General features: G+C 32.3%; 2 protein-coding genes across 3 annotated transcripts; both read left to right on the forward strand.

Moving 5' to 3' along the window:
- The first annotated feature begins 651 nt into the window (after positions 1 to 651).
- On the forward strand, positions 652 to 9,238 carry DGS1 (dgd1 suppressor 1). Of its 2 annotated transcripts, XM_088094824.1 has the most exons (14): positions 652 to 932; positions 1,101 to 1,215; positions 1,520 to 1,723; positions 2,305 to 2,442; positions 2,607 to 2,768; positions 3,778 to 3,972; positions 4,629 to 4,729; positions 6,188 to 6,277; positions 6,673 to 6,745; positions 6,811 to 6,839; positions 6,915 to 7,038; positions 8,030 to 8,140; positions 8,696 to 8,796; positions 8,947 to 9,238. In XM_088094824.1, the coding sequence occupies exons 1-14, from the start codon at positions 724 to 726 to the stop codon at positions 9,062 to 9,064; spliced, it is 1,770 nt and encodes a 589-aa protein (XP_087950950.1). In that variant the 5' UTR covers positions 652 to 723; the 3' UTR covers positions 9,065 to 9,238. The 2 variants fall into 2 exon arrangements, with proteins under 2 accessions (XP_087950950.1, XP_087950955.1); XM_088094829.1 differs by lacking the exon at positions 652 to 932 and having other exon boundaries at positions 1,117 to 1,215; positions 1,527 to 1,723.
- Positions 9,239 to 11,426: 2,188 nt separating this feature from the next.
- On the forward strand, positions 11,427 to 14,215 carry LOC148204632 (cation/H(+) antiporter 4-like). The gene is made up of 3 exons (XM_088115292.1): positions 11,427 to 11,720; positions 11,956 to 12,990; positions 13,076 to 14,215. The coding sequence occupies exons 1-3, from the start codon at positions 11,427 to 11,429 to the stop codon at positions 14,213 to 14,215; spliced, it is 2,469 nt and encodes an 822-aa protein (XP_087971418.1).
- Positions 14,216 to 18,689: the final 4,474 nt, after the last annotated feature.

The raw sequence follows: 18,689 nt of genomic DNA on the forward strand, positions 1-18,689 counted from the left end.
TGCGACAAGATCTACTTATCCATTCTACCAATCTATACTTTAGAGAGCAAGTAAGTTTCAACTACTTTTTTCTCTTTTGTTCTTAATATGAAATTAGAAGAAGAGATTGTCGTCGCATACATAATCTTGTTTCTTCTACTTGTTCTTGGTTAATATAAGGTCCTAAAGACTCTTTCTATTTTTAATTTGGTGTTTGGTAGTCGTTTGTAGAATTTTCTTACTTTCTAAACCATTAGAAAAAGTTTATAGAGTTGATAGTTATTTGTAAGATAAGAGAAGTTAGACTTAATCTTATATTTATGTTTGTTGTTTAAATTTAGTATTCATATAAATGATAAGAGTGATTTAAATGAAATTGTTATGTTTGTACCAGTATGCTTGGTGTATAGGTGATTAATAATGATTGTGTGTTGTCAAAAAAAGATTAAAAACGGCATAAAATTTTAAAAGCCATTTGATTTTTCTATTTTTCATAATTGTAATTTAAGAAAATTAAAACATATTAACTAATAAACAAACGAATATTTTTCATAAATATCGAATGATTTTATTTCACTTTCTAATGATTTTGCTAATTTTTTTTATGGAATACAAGGGTTTATGTGAAAGGTAGGACGAAACTAAATCAAAATAATTTAATTAAAGAATAAAAAACTACTACACAGTCAAAAAGGTGTTGGAAAAGTTTCTTTGAGCAGCGTGAAGCTTGGAGCAGCGGTTCTCATGGCGGTTCCACCATCGGAAACTGAATCCACGGGAAACGGAACATTTCTTTCACAATTTTATTCTCATTATCTTCGAAATCGAATCCACGCTCTCTATCCCTACTTCCCCAGAAACTTTTTCTCCAATTTCGCTATCCGCTTCAGATCAACCCCGCGTCGGGAATGTCTCCCTCTTCCGTTACCTTCCTCTTCGTTCGACTCTCCCGTGTACGTTCATTGTCCTTTCCACTTCTACAAAGTCAACCATGAATCGATTAATATTCGTTCGTGTTTGAATATCATTTTCGTTTTATTCTCAGCTCTGTTTCTATTCCTACATGGATGGAACGAATGCATATTAGGGTTTTTGATGTTTGGTGCTGTGTTCCCTTGCAGGCTCGTTACCAAGAGATCGAGAGTGCATGGTATTGTGGAGAGTATATTGGAGCGTGTTTTGATGAATTTGCATAGCGTTCAAAAGAATCTCCAGTTCTGGCAGTTCAGAGCTAAAGTTCTGTCTCTAAATATCTTGTCATTTTGTTTTTTTATATCTTTGTATTGTAAAAAATTTCATAAAATAATTAAGAAGAAAGAAAAATCTAATCAAGTTACTACATATGCCAATTTTAACTAATGCACGGATTGAAAATAAGCTTACTTATAAACTAACTTTAACTTGTAATAAAACAGTTTATTTTTCTTTCTTAGTTTTATCTTTTACTGGTATTTATGAAAAAATTATCCAAACATGTCGTTTAGCTCAAGCTGTGTCCATTCTGGAAATAGCTACACTGCTTATTTGTTTAAAATTTCAGAGGTCAGATTCCGAGAAGGCACGTTTCATGATTTTTGAGAGGGGTCCAAGGGCTTTTATTGATGAAACAGCCAAGTTGTTGCGTGGACTCACTGCTCAGGGTTCGTCTTCACGGAGTCTGTGCCAATCTGCGTCTGATTTTATCGACGAGAGAGTAGTTCTTTTGAGTTCCTTAAGATATTCACTTGCCACATTTTTAGCTCAGGTTTGTTTTGTCTGATTCATTGTCTCCTAATGTTTGAATTACAATAGTCTTTCATAATTAGAATGAATATAATGTACCTGTCTCGTGTTGTCAAGCTCGCTTAATAGTGGATACTTTTTTGTTGCTGCATGATTCTGTCACATTGGAGTTATTGATCTTCATATTTATAGAAGAGAAAGTTTGCAATGACTGAATGATTATGAAGGTGATGCTGTATCTTTCGTGTTTGTGTAGCTGCTGCTGCTTTTTACTGAATTGGCCTAGTTTTGTTTTTGGGCACCTCCCCTACCTTTTCCTGGCGGTGACACTGTTATTTATGTCTTTAGGGGAACTTTTATATAGGCCTTGGGAGGGATTATGAGGATAGGTTTGATAGGATAGTTCAGTGAGGATATGAACAAAATTGTTTACATGTAGAGTTGGGACTCAGTTCTTCTGGCAACCCATGAAACACTTTTGAACGCACCTGTAGAAATAGAAAATTATAAATATGAAGAATTACTCTATCAACTTCACTTTGTTAAAGGCCAATATGCTATCAATCTTCTGATGTTACTTCAAATTTGAAACATCATTCTCAGGTTTATATGGAAGTTGATAAAATTGGAGAGGATTTAGTGGCAAATCCAGAGAAAGAGCCGCCGTCGTTGTTAGTTACAATTAGTGATTTGTTTTCTACATTAGAAGCTTCAATTGGGCATCTACATGCAGTGCGTGAGGTATATATAGATAAAGTTGTTCATTTTTTCCTCTTTTCCCTCTGTTTTCATTTATGTATATTACTCTTAACCCTTATTACTATGACCTATGATTTTTTAAAGCAAAACTGGAGCATGTTTGCAGCTTAACATTGTTAAAAAATTTGCTTTTTTTGCGAATTCAGAGTGATTCTTCAGTTGACGGGACCTATTCAATCCCTCTGCTATTTGAGAAGGTGCCAGAAATAAATCAGGAAGAATCTCAGTGGACAGACTGTGAAATAAGAAATGCTATCAATTCAATCTATCAAAATTTAGACAAGCTGGACGCATACATATCTCTTCTTGTAAGATCTTCTATCTTAATCATTCAACTTCCCACAGCTCACCTATTAGCATTAGCAAATTAGCATTTTTCTTTTGATTTTCTGGTGAGCGGTATCGTAGCACTGTTTATGTGCCTTACTGTTCAGCATTCTTTTTTATTTTCTAACTAAAAATTTAGAAGTTTTGTGTAAAAAATGTTGTTAATACTTTTTAATTTACATACTTCTATAAAGAAAGTCTAACCACGGAGAGATGACTTCTTTTTTCAGAATTTTGATACTTAAATAGATACACTTTTTTTCAGAAACTGAATATTTTACTTAATTCAACTTATTCTTTTAGTTCTAAACAGTAACTTGAAAATATGAAATATCAAACAACAATATTTTCTAACCTTCCTGAAAATAAGGTTTCAACCATAATCATGATATTAAAACATTGCTTGGTATTATGTGTTAGAAGAGTCATTTCTGTTTGGTATTTTGCAAAATTTCCTTCATGATTAAATGAATAGGTAGCTGTAATGATCCTTGCCTAAGGGGATTAGTTTCACACACAAAGGATATGTTGATTCATGGGGCATGTGTATTACTCTCTATTCATTTAGAAAGCCATTTTTATATGAAAATAAGAGAAGTAAACAGTAGCCATACTATCATGAGGTCCGTCAAAATTAATGGCTTACCTAACGTTCTCTTTTTTACAATGTTCTGTGATCCCCTTTTGCTTTGATTGGTATTGAACAGTAAACCCCTCCATTAGACAATCCGTAGGGCTTTGTCAATGCAACAATGCCTATTAGAAGTGGGCAACAAAATTATCTTGACTGGAGTCAATTACAAGGGCTTTTATTTTTTTTACCATTTATATTGGATTTAGTCATCCATGGAGGTTCTGAAATTGAACAATTAGTAAACTTTTTTGATAATACTTATGCATTTCTAGTCTCAGTTGGTTTATATTGATTGGACTGTTCTGTAACATCGATAAAATTTTAAATTGCAATTTAATGGTTGTGATATGTTTCAGGTCATCAAACATAGAAAGCCAAGGAAAATGACTCAATATTGGATCCGCTATACATTTGGTGCAGTTGGTCTGTCAGTATGCTCAATTTGGCTCTTACGGCATAGTAGATTGGTGGGAAGTTCTGATCTTGATAATTGGATTTTGGAAGCTAAGAACTCAACAATTAGCTTTTTTAAGAATCATGTAGAGCAACCGGTACATCTCTTCTTGACTATTTACTAGGGCTTTGTTATTCTTTCATATTTTTTCGTCCTCAATAAATGAGACTTGAACTTAACATTTCCTTATGAGATAGGAGCTGTAGTAAGCATTACAAAATTTGCTTAACCTCATTTCCTCTTCAAATCTCAATTTATTGATAATTAGAATTAACTTTGTAGCCTTCCTAAAAGTCTGTTTTCCGTGAGCAATGGACACAATCCTTTTCCTTGAGACTTTTCCCTCTTCATTCCTATCTTGATTTCTGTTGAAAAGTTGACCAAACTGATTGAGGTTTACAATTGATGTAGGATGGAAGCATGAAATAAGGTTTAATATTTGTCTAGTAGCTGATCTAAAGTGTATTATGCAGCCAAGGTTGGATTCCAGCATAAAAAAGATGGAAGCCCTTAGAATGTTGTAAAGCTAGAAAGAGTGTTGTTTCATATTTTAAAGTTAAGCCTAGCCCTAGAATTATTTTATTTAATATCCCATTAGTACTCATTGTACTTTGATTGGGTTGAACCCACCAGTTGAAACCACATAAAATCCTTTAAAATGATCCCTATAAAAATTACTGTTTGAGATTTGAGCACTCTTGTTTGTTACTGTCCCACATCTTTGTATATTATGCTGATGCAATCAATTTTCAGATTTTATCCATTAGGGACGAACTTTTTGAGACATTCAGGAAGAGACATCAAGGTATTATGGAGCTTGAAGAGGTGCAGTTAACTTCTAACTCATTACACAGGTTTGGTTTTTAAATATGCCCCCCTCCTTTTTCTTTAATATTAAACCAGTATACAAGAACCATGTGCTTTGAATGCTTATTTTAACATAATTGTTTATAGCTTTTCATTGTGTGCTAACTTAGGCACCTTAATAATTTTGTTCGTATAATTCTCTTTCAATGTAAATTGTTGATGTTTCACCCAGTTGAAGTAAAAACTCTTAACCCAGTTGGACCTTTTGTTTTACAAATACAACGAAATCATAAGATGCTTATTTTAAATTTATTTTTCTAAATAAAATATCAAGTAATTTTCAAACTTTTGGAGATTCAGAAGAATCCTTCCTTTCAAAAACCCACTACTCAATTAATTGTTGTTATTAGACAGTCTAGACTTATATGGAAAAGCTTCTTGTGAATCATGGAAGTTTGCTTCTGGTTTATATGTAATTACGTGTGTGCATGGTCTTATTCATTCATAATAGAATATGCATGTATGCAAGTAGGTGAACTGTGTTGGGTATGTGTGACTAGGGTTGTTCAAAATTGAATTGTTAAAAAATAATAATATACTTTTTAAAAGAAAACTGAACTGAATTGATTATATTAGTTTAGTTTTTGAAAAACTGAATTGTTTATAAATAGAATTGTTTGGACTAAACTGGACTAGGACTTATGAGATTGGAAAATATACTCCAAAATAAGATGCTCATTGGTAATAATTTGCACAATTTGAATAGTTCTACCAATTCAAAAGCAATTTAGGGTAGTTCAATTTGGTTCAGTTCACTCAAAACAAGATGCAGTTCAGTTCTTTTAAACCATTATACAATTAAGTTGAGTTCTGTTGAACTACTTTTAAAGTTTAATTCAGTTTCAGAATAGTTCAGCTTAATTCATGTATATTTTTCCAGCCTGTGTTGTGATGCCTGTGAAGGAATGTTTGAAGGATTATGGGTGGGGTAACTGCTTGTGAAACTGTTTGGACTAGCAAATTTTAATGAGTTTTGTTGAGTCTCTTCTGTAGCTTGATTTAGATCTGATTCTAATTGAAATTGAAATAAAAAATATCAATTAATTAAAGGTATGCAACAAATGTAGGATGCTATTTAGTGTAATCTTCACGACTCAGTGTAGTCCGGTTATCTACCATGATATTTTACTATGTTCTGTAGCATCCTTTTGTACCATAGGTAGAAATATAATCCTCTTAAACCACCTAAATCTCCATCTGAAGAATATGGATTTATTAGCAACGAGACAAAACATGTTCAATAGTAAGGATATGTTACAGATAACTATCCTTGGGGCTATCAATTATTTAATTTTTTTATGACTACCTGGAATTGCATTTGGTCATATTCATTGATATTAAATTTGACTTGCTATAGTAATGTACTCGATACTGAAAGCATGCTAGTTGTATGGATGATTGGATATTGCTTTCTTAGTAACTATTTGTAAAAAAATTCCGTGCAGGATGTTGTTGGCATTCAGTGAGCAGGCCAAGGGTAAGAATATCCCAGCGAATGCTTCAGACCAGGAAATGCTTGAGATAGTCATGGATAGGTGAGTTGGAATATCTCTAGCTATGCTGGTCCGATGGTAGTATGTTGCTTCTGTAATTCAATTTGAAGTAGATACATAGATTTACCTGTAAGCAATTGTTTATGATCCTACAGGGTTCATCCTGGATGTTCATATAAAATATTTTCAATTTATATTGATTGACTATATCTTAAACTTTACAGAATTAAAACTTGGATTTTTATGTAATCAAGGGACAATTACATACAGAAAGTGAATTTTATATGTAGTAGTCCTCTCCTTATCATGTAATAGGAAGAAATGTTGAATTTAGATTAGAATCCTCCTTATTAGTAAAGTTCTAGGTATCACTTCATTTCTTGTAACATTGGTGTTTATCATGTGCTAAGATCTAATTTTCTCAAGTATAAATGCAGGTATGAGAAGGAACTCATGCATCCTATTCAAAACCTTCTGAATGGAGAGTTGGTTCGCGCTATACTTATTCAGGTACTGTAATTCATACGTTATATGCTACATCTGTAAGTTTTTAACATAATTCTTCAACATTCCAGGTTCAGAAGCTCAAGCTGGATACCGAGACGTGAGTTTATTTGAATCTACAAATTCAAGTAAATATTCACATTGTTTTAATTCCTTAATATAATATTTTGGTTAGGGCAATGCTAGAGCTGAACCAGATTCTACGGGCAAATGAAATCAACTTTGCCGTTTTGACCGCTTTACCTGCATTCTTTCTGTCTCTTTTACTAATCATGGTAGTACGTGCATGGTTCAAACAGGTAATTTCCCTTGTTTAGTTTGCACCATATAATACTACAGTTCTTGCATGCCCTAAAGAAAACTTGTATGAATGAGTTGGAGCGTGGATCTTGTCTGAGGTGACACATTTTGTGTATGGTTGGGATACTGTTAGAATTTTAGTCCTTATAAAAACTTAATTACACATTGTGCAATTTTGGTCCCTTACAATTTTAAGAATATACAATTTCGGGCTCTATAAAAATTAACTGCGCATTTGGTCATTCAAGTTTTCCAAAATTAAGTATTTTGGTCTACTTTTAACGTCATCATCCGGTTACTAATAAAAAATATTACATGGGTATCAAATGTTCACATAAAATATTAATGACAAGGTTTAACAAGTTTTAACACTATCCTTACGGATACATTAACATTTTCTATTAGAAATTGAATGATATATGAATTCTAAACTAAAATTACTTTTGAAAAACTGGAAGACATAATGTGCAATTAAAGTTTCTTGGGATCGAAATTAAACATACGTGAAATTATGAGTACTAAAAGTGGTTTTAATCAAATTGGTTTATATCTGATGGGCTAGATATTAGATTACATATTTATCTTAACATCACCTGATTGGGTCAAAATGGTGCTTCATTTTGTATCAAACTGCTCCATTTCATCCCTTTATTTGCTATACTTAACTGTCCTCGATTGTTTAAGAATTTTGTTATTTCCTCATTGATCAGAGAATGCTCTGCAGTGTTATGAAGTTACTTATTTTTGGTTGTCCTTGAATTTGTTCACTCGTAATAGCGATTTTTCAAAATTGGTTTGAATTTAAGAATTCATTTATGTACATTTTGGGGTACTAAAATTAACACTTGTGGTAAATATTTTGAGGTTCGTTAAACTTTGACCCTACTGTCAGATTTGTCAACTTGTTTCAGTTTAGCCTTTCGTTATCTTTTCTCTTAAAAAGGAAATTCTTTATTCAGTAGCATTGATAAAGAAGTTTGTATGAATTAGGATACCAAAGCTGAGGGAAGAGGTAGACTAGCTCGCATTCAGCGGAGGTTACTTGTTGCTGAGGTTAAGAAAAGGATTGTGCGGTACCAACATTATGTTGACCAAGGGTTGGTAAGAAGCTTTCCTGATTCTTGTACATACATGTGACTATAGTTCGAAGCTTTCCCGATTCTTGTACATATATATAGTTATTCCTTAATAGAAGTTTCACGTCTATAAAGTCACGTCATTTGCACATACACATATGACTCTTGATTTTATTTAGCCCTCCCTAAATGAAGTTTCAACACTCTCCACTCACACACATTATGGAGACGGGATTCACCTAGGCAGAGTAAGTCTAGAATACTCATGATACAGTATATGTAAGATGTTCTTCACTGTGCAAATTTTTCACAGAAAACATCTTCATTTGAGTAGTTTGTTATACGAATGGGGTTCACAAACTTCATTTTCTGCTCGATTAGCAAAACACCATAATATTTCTCCCATCATGACACGTTCTAATGTGAAACTGAAATTTGGGAATATGTTGCAGTTTAATGGTTTAAAATTAATCTTATCAAAACAAATTCTATTTAACTTTAAAACAAAGGAATTCTTAGTTATTTTGAATGAGATGGATAGAAGAAAGATAGAAAAGTTCACGTTACATGTTATCTACAGGAGAGAGATGCACAATGTATGTTTGGATTGGCACTCTATAGCCTGAATCGCCTATATCACTCTGTCAAATGGCACGCAGAAGCTTCAGGAGAGTGGGAGAGGTTAGTTGCACTCTTTTTGTCTCAGCTATAATTGTCAAGTCACTTTCTGTTTATCGGACTTATGTTTATATCCTCTATCTGTTTAAATACGTGAAAAGGGTGTGAATTCTATGATTGTTAAAATTGCTAAATCAATTATATTATGAACAGTTTGCGTGAGGATATAGTAGATTTGGCAGCCCCTGGACTACAAACTTCCGACAAGCTCTCTGTGATATCACACATGGTTACATATGACTGCTTGCTTCCAAGTCAGAGCCGCCGGTAGCATATTTTAGTATACTTTTTTTTTTCTTAATTCTTTGAATGATGCTTTTCTGGCTACTTTGAAATCCAATTTTGTTTTGGGTGTAAGCATATCTACCTCATGCATGGTGTCGCCATAGTATGATCAAAGATTTTGACAAATTTAACTAATGCATACAAATCATATTTGAATGGATGATAAATGTTCAATTGCTCGGTACAATGAGCACTCTAAAATAAGCCAGAAGTCTCCACGCTCATTCGAATGGAGGGAAATACTGAAACATATGATTGGGGCCACCTGCTCTAAAATCGTTTCTTACAATTAAATTTCTCTGTTTAGTCATACTAGGTAATATTATTTTGGTTAAGTTAAAAATAAATGGGGTTGATTTTTTATATGGAAATAGACTGGAAGGTGGCAAAAATAGTGATTTAAATTTTAAGATGGATGGTTGGAAAAAAAAATGGAAGGTTTGGGTTTGAGATAGAGGAAGTGATAAAAAAAAATGGTTGTAATAATACTAGCTGTATGCATATGTATATGTATGTATTTAGGTAATATATATTGACTGAAATATAGGTATTGTTGTTGATCATGTAGGTTCACATTTTTTAATTATAGTCTCATAATCCTCGATAAATAAATAAAAAGATTATTTTTATTATGTATTATTCTATTTATTGTATAAATATAAATAATTAGATATATTTTTTACTATGCATTATATTAAAATTATGTTGTAATGAAAAGATTTAATTATATAGAATCAAACATTTTAAATATTTACAACTTGATTTCTGCATAGGACGTGGGACAAATTTATTTTTTTCTTTCTATATAACAGTCTCTGTTAATTTGTTTTCTATTTTTAATTTTTGTTTCACCATATTTTAATTTTTTTTTGTTTTTTATCACTATTTATTTCAGTGGTAAATTTTATATTTTCACTCTAAAATACTATTACTAACAAAATTGTGAAAACAATTTATGTATAAAGAAATCGTGATGACATATTACTATAATATTAAAATATCAATACACTAGCGTTTATGTAGTACCTGTTATTATATTTTCGTTAAAAAAAAATCAGAACTTTGCGACACAATCAGAGGGAGTTCACAACTAACGTAAAAATGAGTTTTTTTTAGGGCTTATAATATTTAATATGAAACTATTGGACTTAATAATAAAATGATACTGCACATTTTTTTTTATTTTATTTTAAGTCTTTGATTAACCCACATAAATGCAATGACATAATGGACATTTTTTTATTAGTGGAAATTTAGAAAAAAAAAAAAACTCGAATCGAGTCATATAGCAATATAATGTATTAAACTAAATTAAAACTGGGGTTGACTAAATCAAAAATACAAATTCATAATTTGATATTGTGCGGTATGTCTAGAACTAAAATTAAGGTTCCGTTCAAAATTAAATTGAGCTAAACTAAACCAAAGTAGCAGTATTTAAATGAAATAAAATAAATAAATATAATATGATACTAAATGTAGGGAAAATTCACTCCATTGATGGTTTATTTGGATAATTGTTTAGAAAAAAATAAAATAAACAGTTTCTGTACAAGCTAAATTGGTTCGTACAAGCTTATTTATAGTAAGTTAAATTATTTCATTTCAGCTTCTTTTAAAAAAAAAATTATACATATAAACTAATTAACATGTAAATAAATATATTTCATTTTTAAGAAGTGTGTTTAAAGTTTTCATTTCTTTTATAAGTCTTCAAGGGGAAATAAAAAACAGCTCTTAAACTATGCTATGTTTATATAAAATGTATTAATGAATTAACTTTTAATAATTAATCATTGTTCATTTGTGCTACATAATTATTAACTATAATATCTCTAGATAACAGAAACAGTACATAAATTAGTACATACAACATAAAAACAAACTATTGAATTTCTCTCTGTATTTATTATCCTATTAAAAGAAAATTTGAAAAAACAATCTAGTAATGTTATTCAAACAAATATCCTTGTCACTTCCATGAATGTGAATAACAACATCCATTAGCCTCATACAAGGAAATGATTTAGATTAACTGTCTCCGCGTTCCACTTCAGTTGTGACATGGCATTTTCACTTGCAATATTTAGCTATTTTTCTATTGACAGCAGAAATAAGACATGAAAAAATCGTTATCGTTTGTAATGACAATATGTTCCGTTATCCAAAAAACTAGTCTGTCACAAACTGACACCAAATGTAACTACAAACAATCAAAGGACTTCAATCTACATTATTTGATAAATATTATCCTTGCATAGTTACTGCATTGTAATAGTTTTCATGTTCTTTAGATATTTTCTTGAACTCTTGATTTCAGTTTCTGTAATTTTTACTTTGGGGACATCATGGGAACAAACGAGACTCTAGTAAGCATAAGAAACACAATTTTCAGAGGAGTAGTGTTCGACGAGCAGAATTCAGACCCAGATGGGAGATTTATCATCTTCAATGTTCAGATTGATATGCCACCAAAGATTGTATCTGATGGCATCTGGGGTAACACTGATATTGGCGCATTACCTGATAAAACTGTAGTGCCTCTCTTGGAAATCCAAATTCTCACCATTTTCGTCGTCACACAATGTTTTCATCTGGTACTCAAGCGTCTGGGGTTCCCCTATTTCGTTTCTCAAATGATGGTATTTATATACAAAGAAATGTTTTCTCCCTTGTCCTATCTTTGTTTCTGGTCCCATTTCAAGAACATGTCACATAACATATTGTTGCACACACAAAATCAAGACTTTCTAATGGCATGGCATTGTTGTGTGTATTGTGTTTTCTTTAGGAATCATTGCATACTATATAGTAGCAGTCATTATCATACAGTTGTTGTAGTTTGTTTTGAAATTTGTGTGTGATTTTCAATTGCAGACTGGGTTTGTTTTAGGTCCTTCTCTCAAGATAGAGTCGTTGAAAGCACAGAAAAGCCTGTTGTTCCCATACGGTACTGAAGACTTGTTGAACCTAGTATCATCATTAGGGTACACATTCTTCATGTTTCAAAATTCGGTGCAAATGGATTTCAGCATGATAACGAGAACTGGGAAGAAAGCTTGGGCAATCGCTCTTTCCTCCCTGATGATTCCAACGGTTGCTGGTCTGTCCCTGTGCTATTACTTCATGGAGCACTTGCAGAAAACCCTAGGAGAGTTTGATGGAGATAATCTCCCCGTGATAGTAATAGGGCACAGTGGTTGCTCCTTCACAGTGATAGCTTCTCTTCTCTCTGATCTGAAGATTTTGAACTCTGAACTTGGACGCTTAGCACTTTCAGCAGCTCTTGTAATGGATGTGATAAACTCAGTTGTGACAGGATTAGGCACTGCTATAATAAGTAGTCTTAAAACACATCCTCACGATGGTAGCAAGGGACTTGAACTTGTGATGTACGCTGCCACCAAATACGTTCTCTTCGTGACAAGTGTGATTATGATCGGACGCCCCGCAATGAAGTGGATAGTGAGGAACACACCAGAAGGAAGACCTGTGAAGAAAGCATACACCTTTGTGGTGGTCCTCATGACCTTGTTGGCTGGGTTGTTCGGATTGTTCGCTCACCAGACTGTGTTAGGTGGGGTTGTCCTCTTTGGCCTTCTTGTGCCAGAAGGTCCTCCACTGGGCTCTGAACTTATCAAACAGTTTGAGTTGTTCACAACTTGGTTCCTTTTGCCGATCTTTGTCACCTGTTGTGCCATGAAGATTGATATCTCCGCACAGATGAATAGCCAATTGGTCATTGCTGTGGTCACTGTAATTGTTATCGTGCATTTGATTAAGATACTTTTCACTATTGGAATTTGCAGCTACTGCAACATGCCCATAACCGATGGTTTATGCCTTGCTCTCATGTTGAGCTGCAAAGGCGTCGTGGATTTTGTCACCAACGTCTTTCTCTTTGATTCAATGGTATATCATTAGCTCTATTCTTGTCTTTTTCACGTCACTTTTTTGTATATTTGTGCAATCTAACTTTATTCCTCATGCAATGCAGTTATTGAGTAATGAAACGGTTTCCATAATGGCCATATCAATACTGGTGTTGGGAAGCATTGCACGCATCGGGGTGAAATCCCTCTACGACCCAACAAGGAAATACGCATGCTATCAGAAAAGGAACATCCTGAACTTGAAACCCAACGCAGAGTTTCGAGTGGTGGCATGCATCCACAAATCAAGCCACATAATGTCTGTAAAAAACGTTCTTGACATTTGTTGCCCCACAATAAGCAGCCCCTTAGTGGGTCACGTCTTGCATCTGAAGGAACTGGTTGGTAGATCCTCTCCCATCTTCATATCACACCGTCTTCAAGAAAGGGTTGGCTCAAACCACAACTACTCCGAAGATGTGATCGTAGCATTCGACCTCTTCGAACATGACAGAGCGGGAACTGCGGAAGTTAGCACCTACACAGCCATATCTCCCTTACGTTTCATGCATGACGATATCTGTTACCTTGCATTGGACAAAGTGGCTTCCATCATCATTCTTCCATTTCACGTTAGATGGGACGAGGATGGTTCCATCAGTTCAGCAGATCAAAACATAAGAATTCTCAACGCTAAGGTTCTTAGAAGAGCACCATGCTCCGTGGGGATTCTCGTGAACCGAGGATCTTCTTCTTCCTCCTCTACTCACAAAAACTGCATCATCACTAATTCAGTGAAAAGAATAGCAATGATCTTTCTTGGGGGTTCAGACGATCGAGAGTCATTGTGCTTGGCTAAGAGGAGCATCAGAGATTGTTCTTGCAACTTGGTGGTGTACCACTTGGTTTGGGCCCACTGTGAGGCAAACTGGGAGATGATGCTGGATGATGAGGTGTTGAAGAGTGTTAGGGGGTACTATGGTAGGCTTGAGAATGTGTCGTATGAACTTGTGACCATTCATCAAGCTTCTGAGACGAGTGATTTTGTTTCGAGCATTGCAAATCGGCATGATTTCTTCATAGTTGGGAGGCGCCATGGTATGAAATCGCCGGTAACGGCAGCACTTGAGAGTTGGACGGAGTTCTCTGAGTTGGGTGTGATCGGAGATTTGCTTGCTTCCCCCGATAGCAGAACCGATGCTTCAATTCTTGTAGTGCAACAACAACAAACGTCCAAGGTTGTCACAAAAGAGATAGATATATAAATTACTTGTTCTTTTCATGTGTCGGGTCTACAGGTAAGAACATTTTGTATGAAATTTACAATTAAAGAAAGATTATTTGGCGATTCAATCAACCATTCATTCAAATTATTTTATTCAATTACAATAACTTACAGAATTTATCAGTTATATGTAATAATATATTATTCAACTTTCATCCCTTCAATTCTTATGGATTTCCTCCAAACATCTTCAATTGCTTTCTTGTTTTATATTCTGTAAGGCCGTATACCAAAGACCAAAGGATCTTCTATCACCCATGGCTCCAACGATTCAAGAATTACAAATTACCACTAATACCAATTAATTTAAAGTAAAATATAATTACTAGCCATTGAATTGTAATTAAATCCTGTTAATCTGAAATTCATTTTGAAAATTATAAATATGAGGTAAAAAGATGGAAAATTACATTTAATACACTTAATTATTCCATCAAATCCTTACTAATTTTAACATCATAAGTATCCTCCTAATTTAACTCAATAAATCAAAATCAACCACGACGAAGACGATGACATGATATACATTAGTTAACTTCCACCCATAACCAAAGCATTTTCCAATATAATAATTAAAATTTATATATATTATTCAAACTCATCTTTCTTTTAAGAGTTGAACTTGGAAATGAGGAATTTGAGCTTGAAGACTTTAATGTATATTAAGCAATTTATCAATTTCAAGATTATTTTCATCAAATATCACTTTCTTTATTTCAAATAATGTCATGCTCTAAACATCCTTCCTTAGATTCAACAAATAAAATGTTGTTTCAAACTACATAAACTTTGTCATCTCTATCATAATTTGATAATTTTTATATTCATAATTTTGTTGAGGTGTATGATCAATCCCTCAATTTTCTTTCGACATAATTTTCTAGATTCATTTATTTCTCCTGTCAATTCTTAAAACTTTTATAAATTTTACTTTCATTTAACTTTTTAAATACATCAAATACTTCACATTTTCTTTTTTTCTTTCACATAAAATAAACTAACTTTATATAAGTCGATTCACCAAGTAAATAACACATGAATATCACCAGATACTCTTAATACACCTTCAATCTCATTAAACACTTTGTAACAACACATTATTTATCCAGCAATGTGAAACATATTATCATGTTGAATCTTCAAATGATTGTAGAATTTTCAACCCATCCTGTCAAGTCAAGGATTAACACATTTTGAATGCAACCTAGAAGAGAATTTGATAGCAGGTCACTTAAATGATTCTAACAAATTGAAAAAAATAAGTTTGAAATAACTTTAATGTCACCTTTAAAATAGTAAAATTAAAATTTATCTCAATTTCACAAAATTGGTTTGATATTTTGATGTTATACTTACCTATAAATTATAATTCAATCATATTTTTAAGGCAAGAATCTCCAACCTTATATATACAATATTTATTCGGTGTAATAATTTATTAATCTTAGCTGCCTTAAGTTATGCAATGTCCCGATTTGTTTTCTTTTAGAAAGATATATAATAAATTAACTTTAAAAGATTGGTTTAATTAAAAGTTTAGTAGGATGACAACTTAATTAAGAGTGAGAATTTATGTTAGACCAAGGAGATAAAGTTTAATCTCGAAACATCTTGAGTATAAAAAAGTTATAGTATCAACTAAATAGAAACTATGAAAAAAAACTAATAAGAAATTACTATTGGTATAATTTTAAGATAATTATTACAAAATTTGACCAACTTATTAAAATAACATATAATATACTTTTTTTAAATTTGACCAACTTACAAAATTTGACCAACTTATTAAAATAACATATAACATATAATATACAAAATTTGACCAACATACAAAATTTGACCAACTTATTAAAATAACATATAACATATAATATCCTACTATCAAATGTGGATTTACTGATTTGTTCTATCTCATCAATTTTCTTGCTTGCAATTTGATTTTTTCTCATCTTTTTTATTTTTTATTTTGTGTTTGTATTTCTACTCCGCTCTTCTTCTGTCTTCTCTCTTCTTCGTCGGCTCTTAACTTTTTTTTTTCTCTTTTTTGGTCGCAGTAATATGAATAGTGCAAATTCGGAGATGCTAATTCAGGATTTATACACAAGGTCATCAAACCATGCTATATAATTTTTTCCAAAAGATGGGCGGGGATTTACATCGAATTGGCAAATTTTTTACTACAATAGGTGACCTCTATCTAACAACGCACGTAGGAGAGAATATAATGCCACGAATTTTGGAGACGGGAACACACGGACAAGCAGAGGATCCAGGACGCAAAAGTTTTCTTCTTCTTCACCTTGGGGTTTTTGGTGATTTTTATTTTCCAGTATGCAAAACTAATTTCCTTTTTGTTAGAGAATTGATGTAGTACTTTGATTTTAACTTCTGAACCTTTCCAATTGATGTTTAGTTAATTTTAATTTATCTCAGTGTTCTATTTATGTTTTGAATGTCCTCTATGAGCAGTTTCACTATTGGAAAATTGGGAATCGTTTGCGATTGTAAATAGAGCAGATTAGAAATTGTCACAATTAGGAAATTGGGCATAGCTAATTAGTTTGCAATTGAGATGCTAATTGTTCTTCATAACTTCATTAAATTTGATAACTGGCCTAAGGGATTGGGGTTAGAATTTGATGAATATGTTTGCCTATCTAAGGGATTAAGGGTAAACAAGCTCTTGATAAACTCAATTAGATAATTATAATTTGCACATCAATTGGGAAGAGTTAAGAATTTATATGAAAGCGTACAAAAATTCAATTCTCTAACATTGTTTATGTTCACTATTTTACTTGAATTTTGGTTGCTCAAAATTATACGAATTAGAAATCTAGTACTCAACTATTTCAATCTCAGAGGACGATATTTTATTACTACAATAACAATTGGTACACTTGCCAAATTGTTTAACATGGTGTTTCTATTCCATTTGAAAAATGCAATTGTAGTTTCGATAATCATTTCCTTATATCTGAATCTTCTACTGTTTGAGTAAGTTTCTTATGTCTTAAGATTACTGTCAAATCTGGATTTAATGATTTGTTCTATCTAATCAATTTTCTTACTTGCAATTTGATTTTTTCTCATCTTTTTTATTTTTTATTTTCTGTTTGTATTTCTACTCCTCTCTTCATCCCCTCTTCTTCTGTCTTCTCTCTTCTTCGTCGGCTCTTACCTTTTTTTTTTCTCTTTTCTGGTCGCAGTAATATAAGTAGTGCAAATCCGGAGATGCTAGTTCAGGATTTATACACACGGCCATCAAACCATGCTATATAATTTTTTCCAAAAGATGGGCGGGGATTTACATCGAAATGGCAAATTTTTTACTACAATAGGTGATCTCTATCTAACTTCAGCAGCAAACTGCTGCTATCATTGTTGTTATAATCTCTTACTTTTATCCTCCTGCCATTTGATTTCATATTCTATTTTTCTGTTTGTTGTAATAAACTCAATTAGATAATTATAATTTGCACATCAATTGGGAAGAGTTAAGAATTTATATAAAAGCGTACAAAAATTCAATTCTCTAACATTGTTTATTTTAATTAAATTTTTGTTATTTGTTTATGTTCACTATTTTACTTTTTGGTTCCTCAAAATTATACGAATTAGTAATCTAGTACTCAACTATTTCAATCTCAGAGGACGATATTTTATTACTACAATAACAATTGGTACAATTGTCAAATTGTTTAACACGGTGTTTCTATTCCATTTGAAAAATAAAATTGTAGTTTCGATAATCATTTCCTTAGATCTGAATTTTGAGTAAGTTTCTTATGTCTTAAGATTACTGTCAAATCTGGATTTACTGATTTGTTCTATCTCATCAATTTTCTTGCTTGCAATTTGATTTTTTCTCATCTTTTTTATTTTTTATTTTCTGTTTGTATTTCTACTCCTCTCTTCATCAGCTCTTCTTCTGTCTTCTCTCTTCTTCGTCGGCTCTTACCTTTTTTTTTTCTCTTTTCTGGTGGCAGTAATATTTGTAGTGCAAATCCGGAGATGCTAATTCAGGATTTATACACAAGGCCATCAAACCATGCTATATAATTTTTTCCAAAAGATGAGCGGGGATTTACATCGAATTGGCAAATTTTTTACTACAATAGGTGACCTCTATCTAACTTCAGCAGCAAAGCTGCTGCTATCATTGTTGTTATAATCTCTTACTTTTATCCTCCTGCCATTTGATTTCATATCCTATTTTTCTGTTTGTTGTAATAAACTCAATTAGATAATTATAATTTGCACATCAATTGGAAGAGTTAAGAATTTATATGAAAGCGTACAAAAACTCAATTCTCTAACATTGTTTATTTTAATTAAATTTTTGTCATTTGTTTATGTTCACTATTTTACTTGAATTTTGGTTGCTCAAAATTATACGAATTAGTAATCTAGTACTTAACTATTTCAATATCAGAGAACGATATTTTATTAAC

Source organism: Vigna umbellata, chromosome 1 (assembly GCF_029865625.1).
Source record: "Vigna umbellata cultivar VRB3 chromosome 1, Vumbellata_1.0, whole genome shotgun sequence".
Classification (NCBI taxonomy): domain Eukaryota; kingdom Viridiplantae; phylum Streptophyta; class Magnoliopsida; order Fabales; family Fabaceae; genus Vigna; species Vigna umbellata.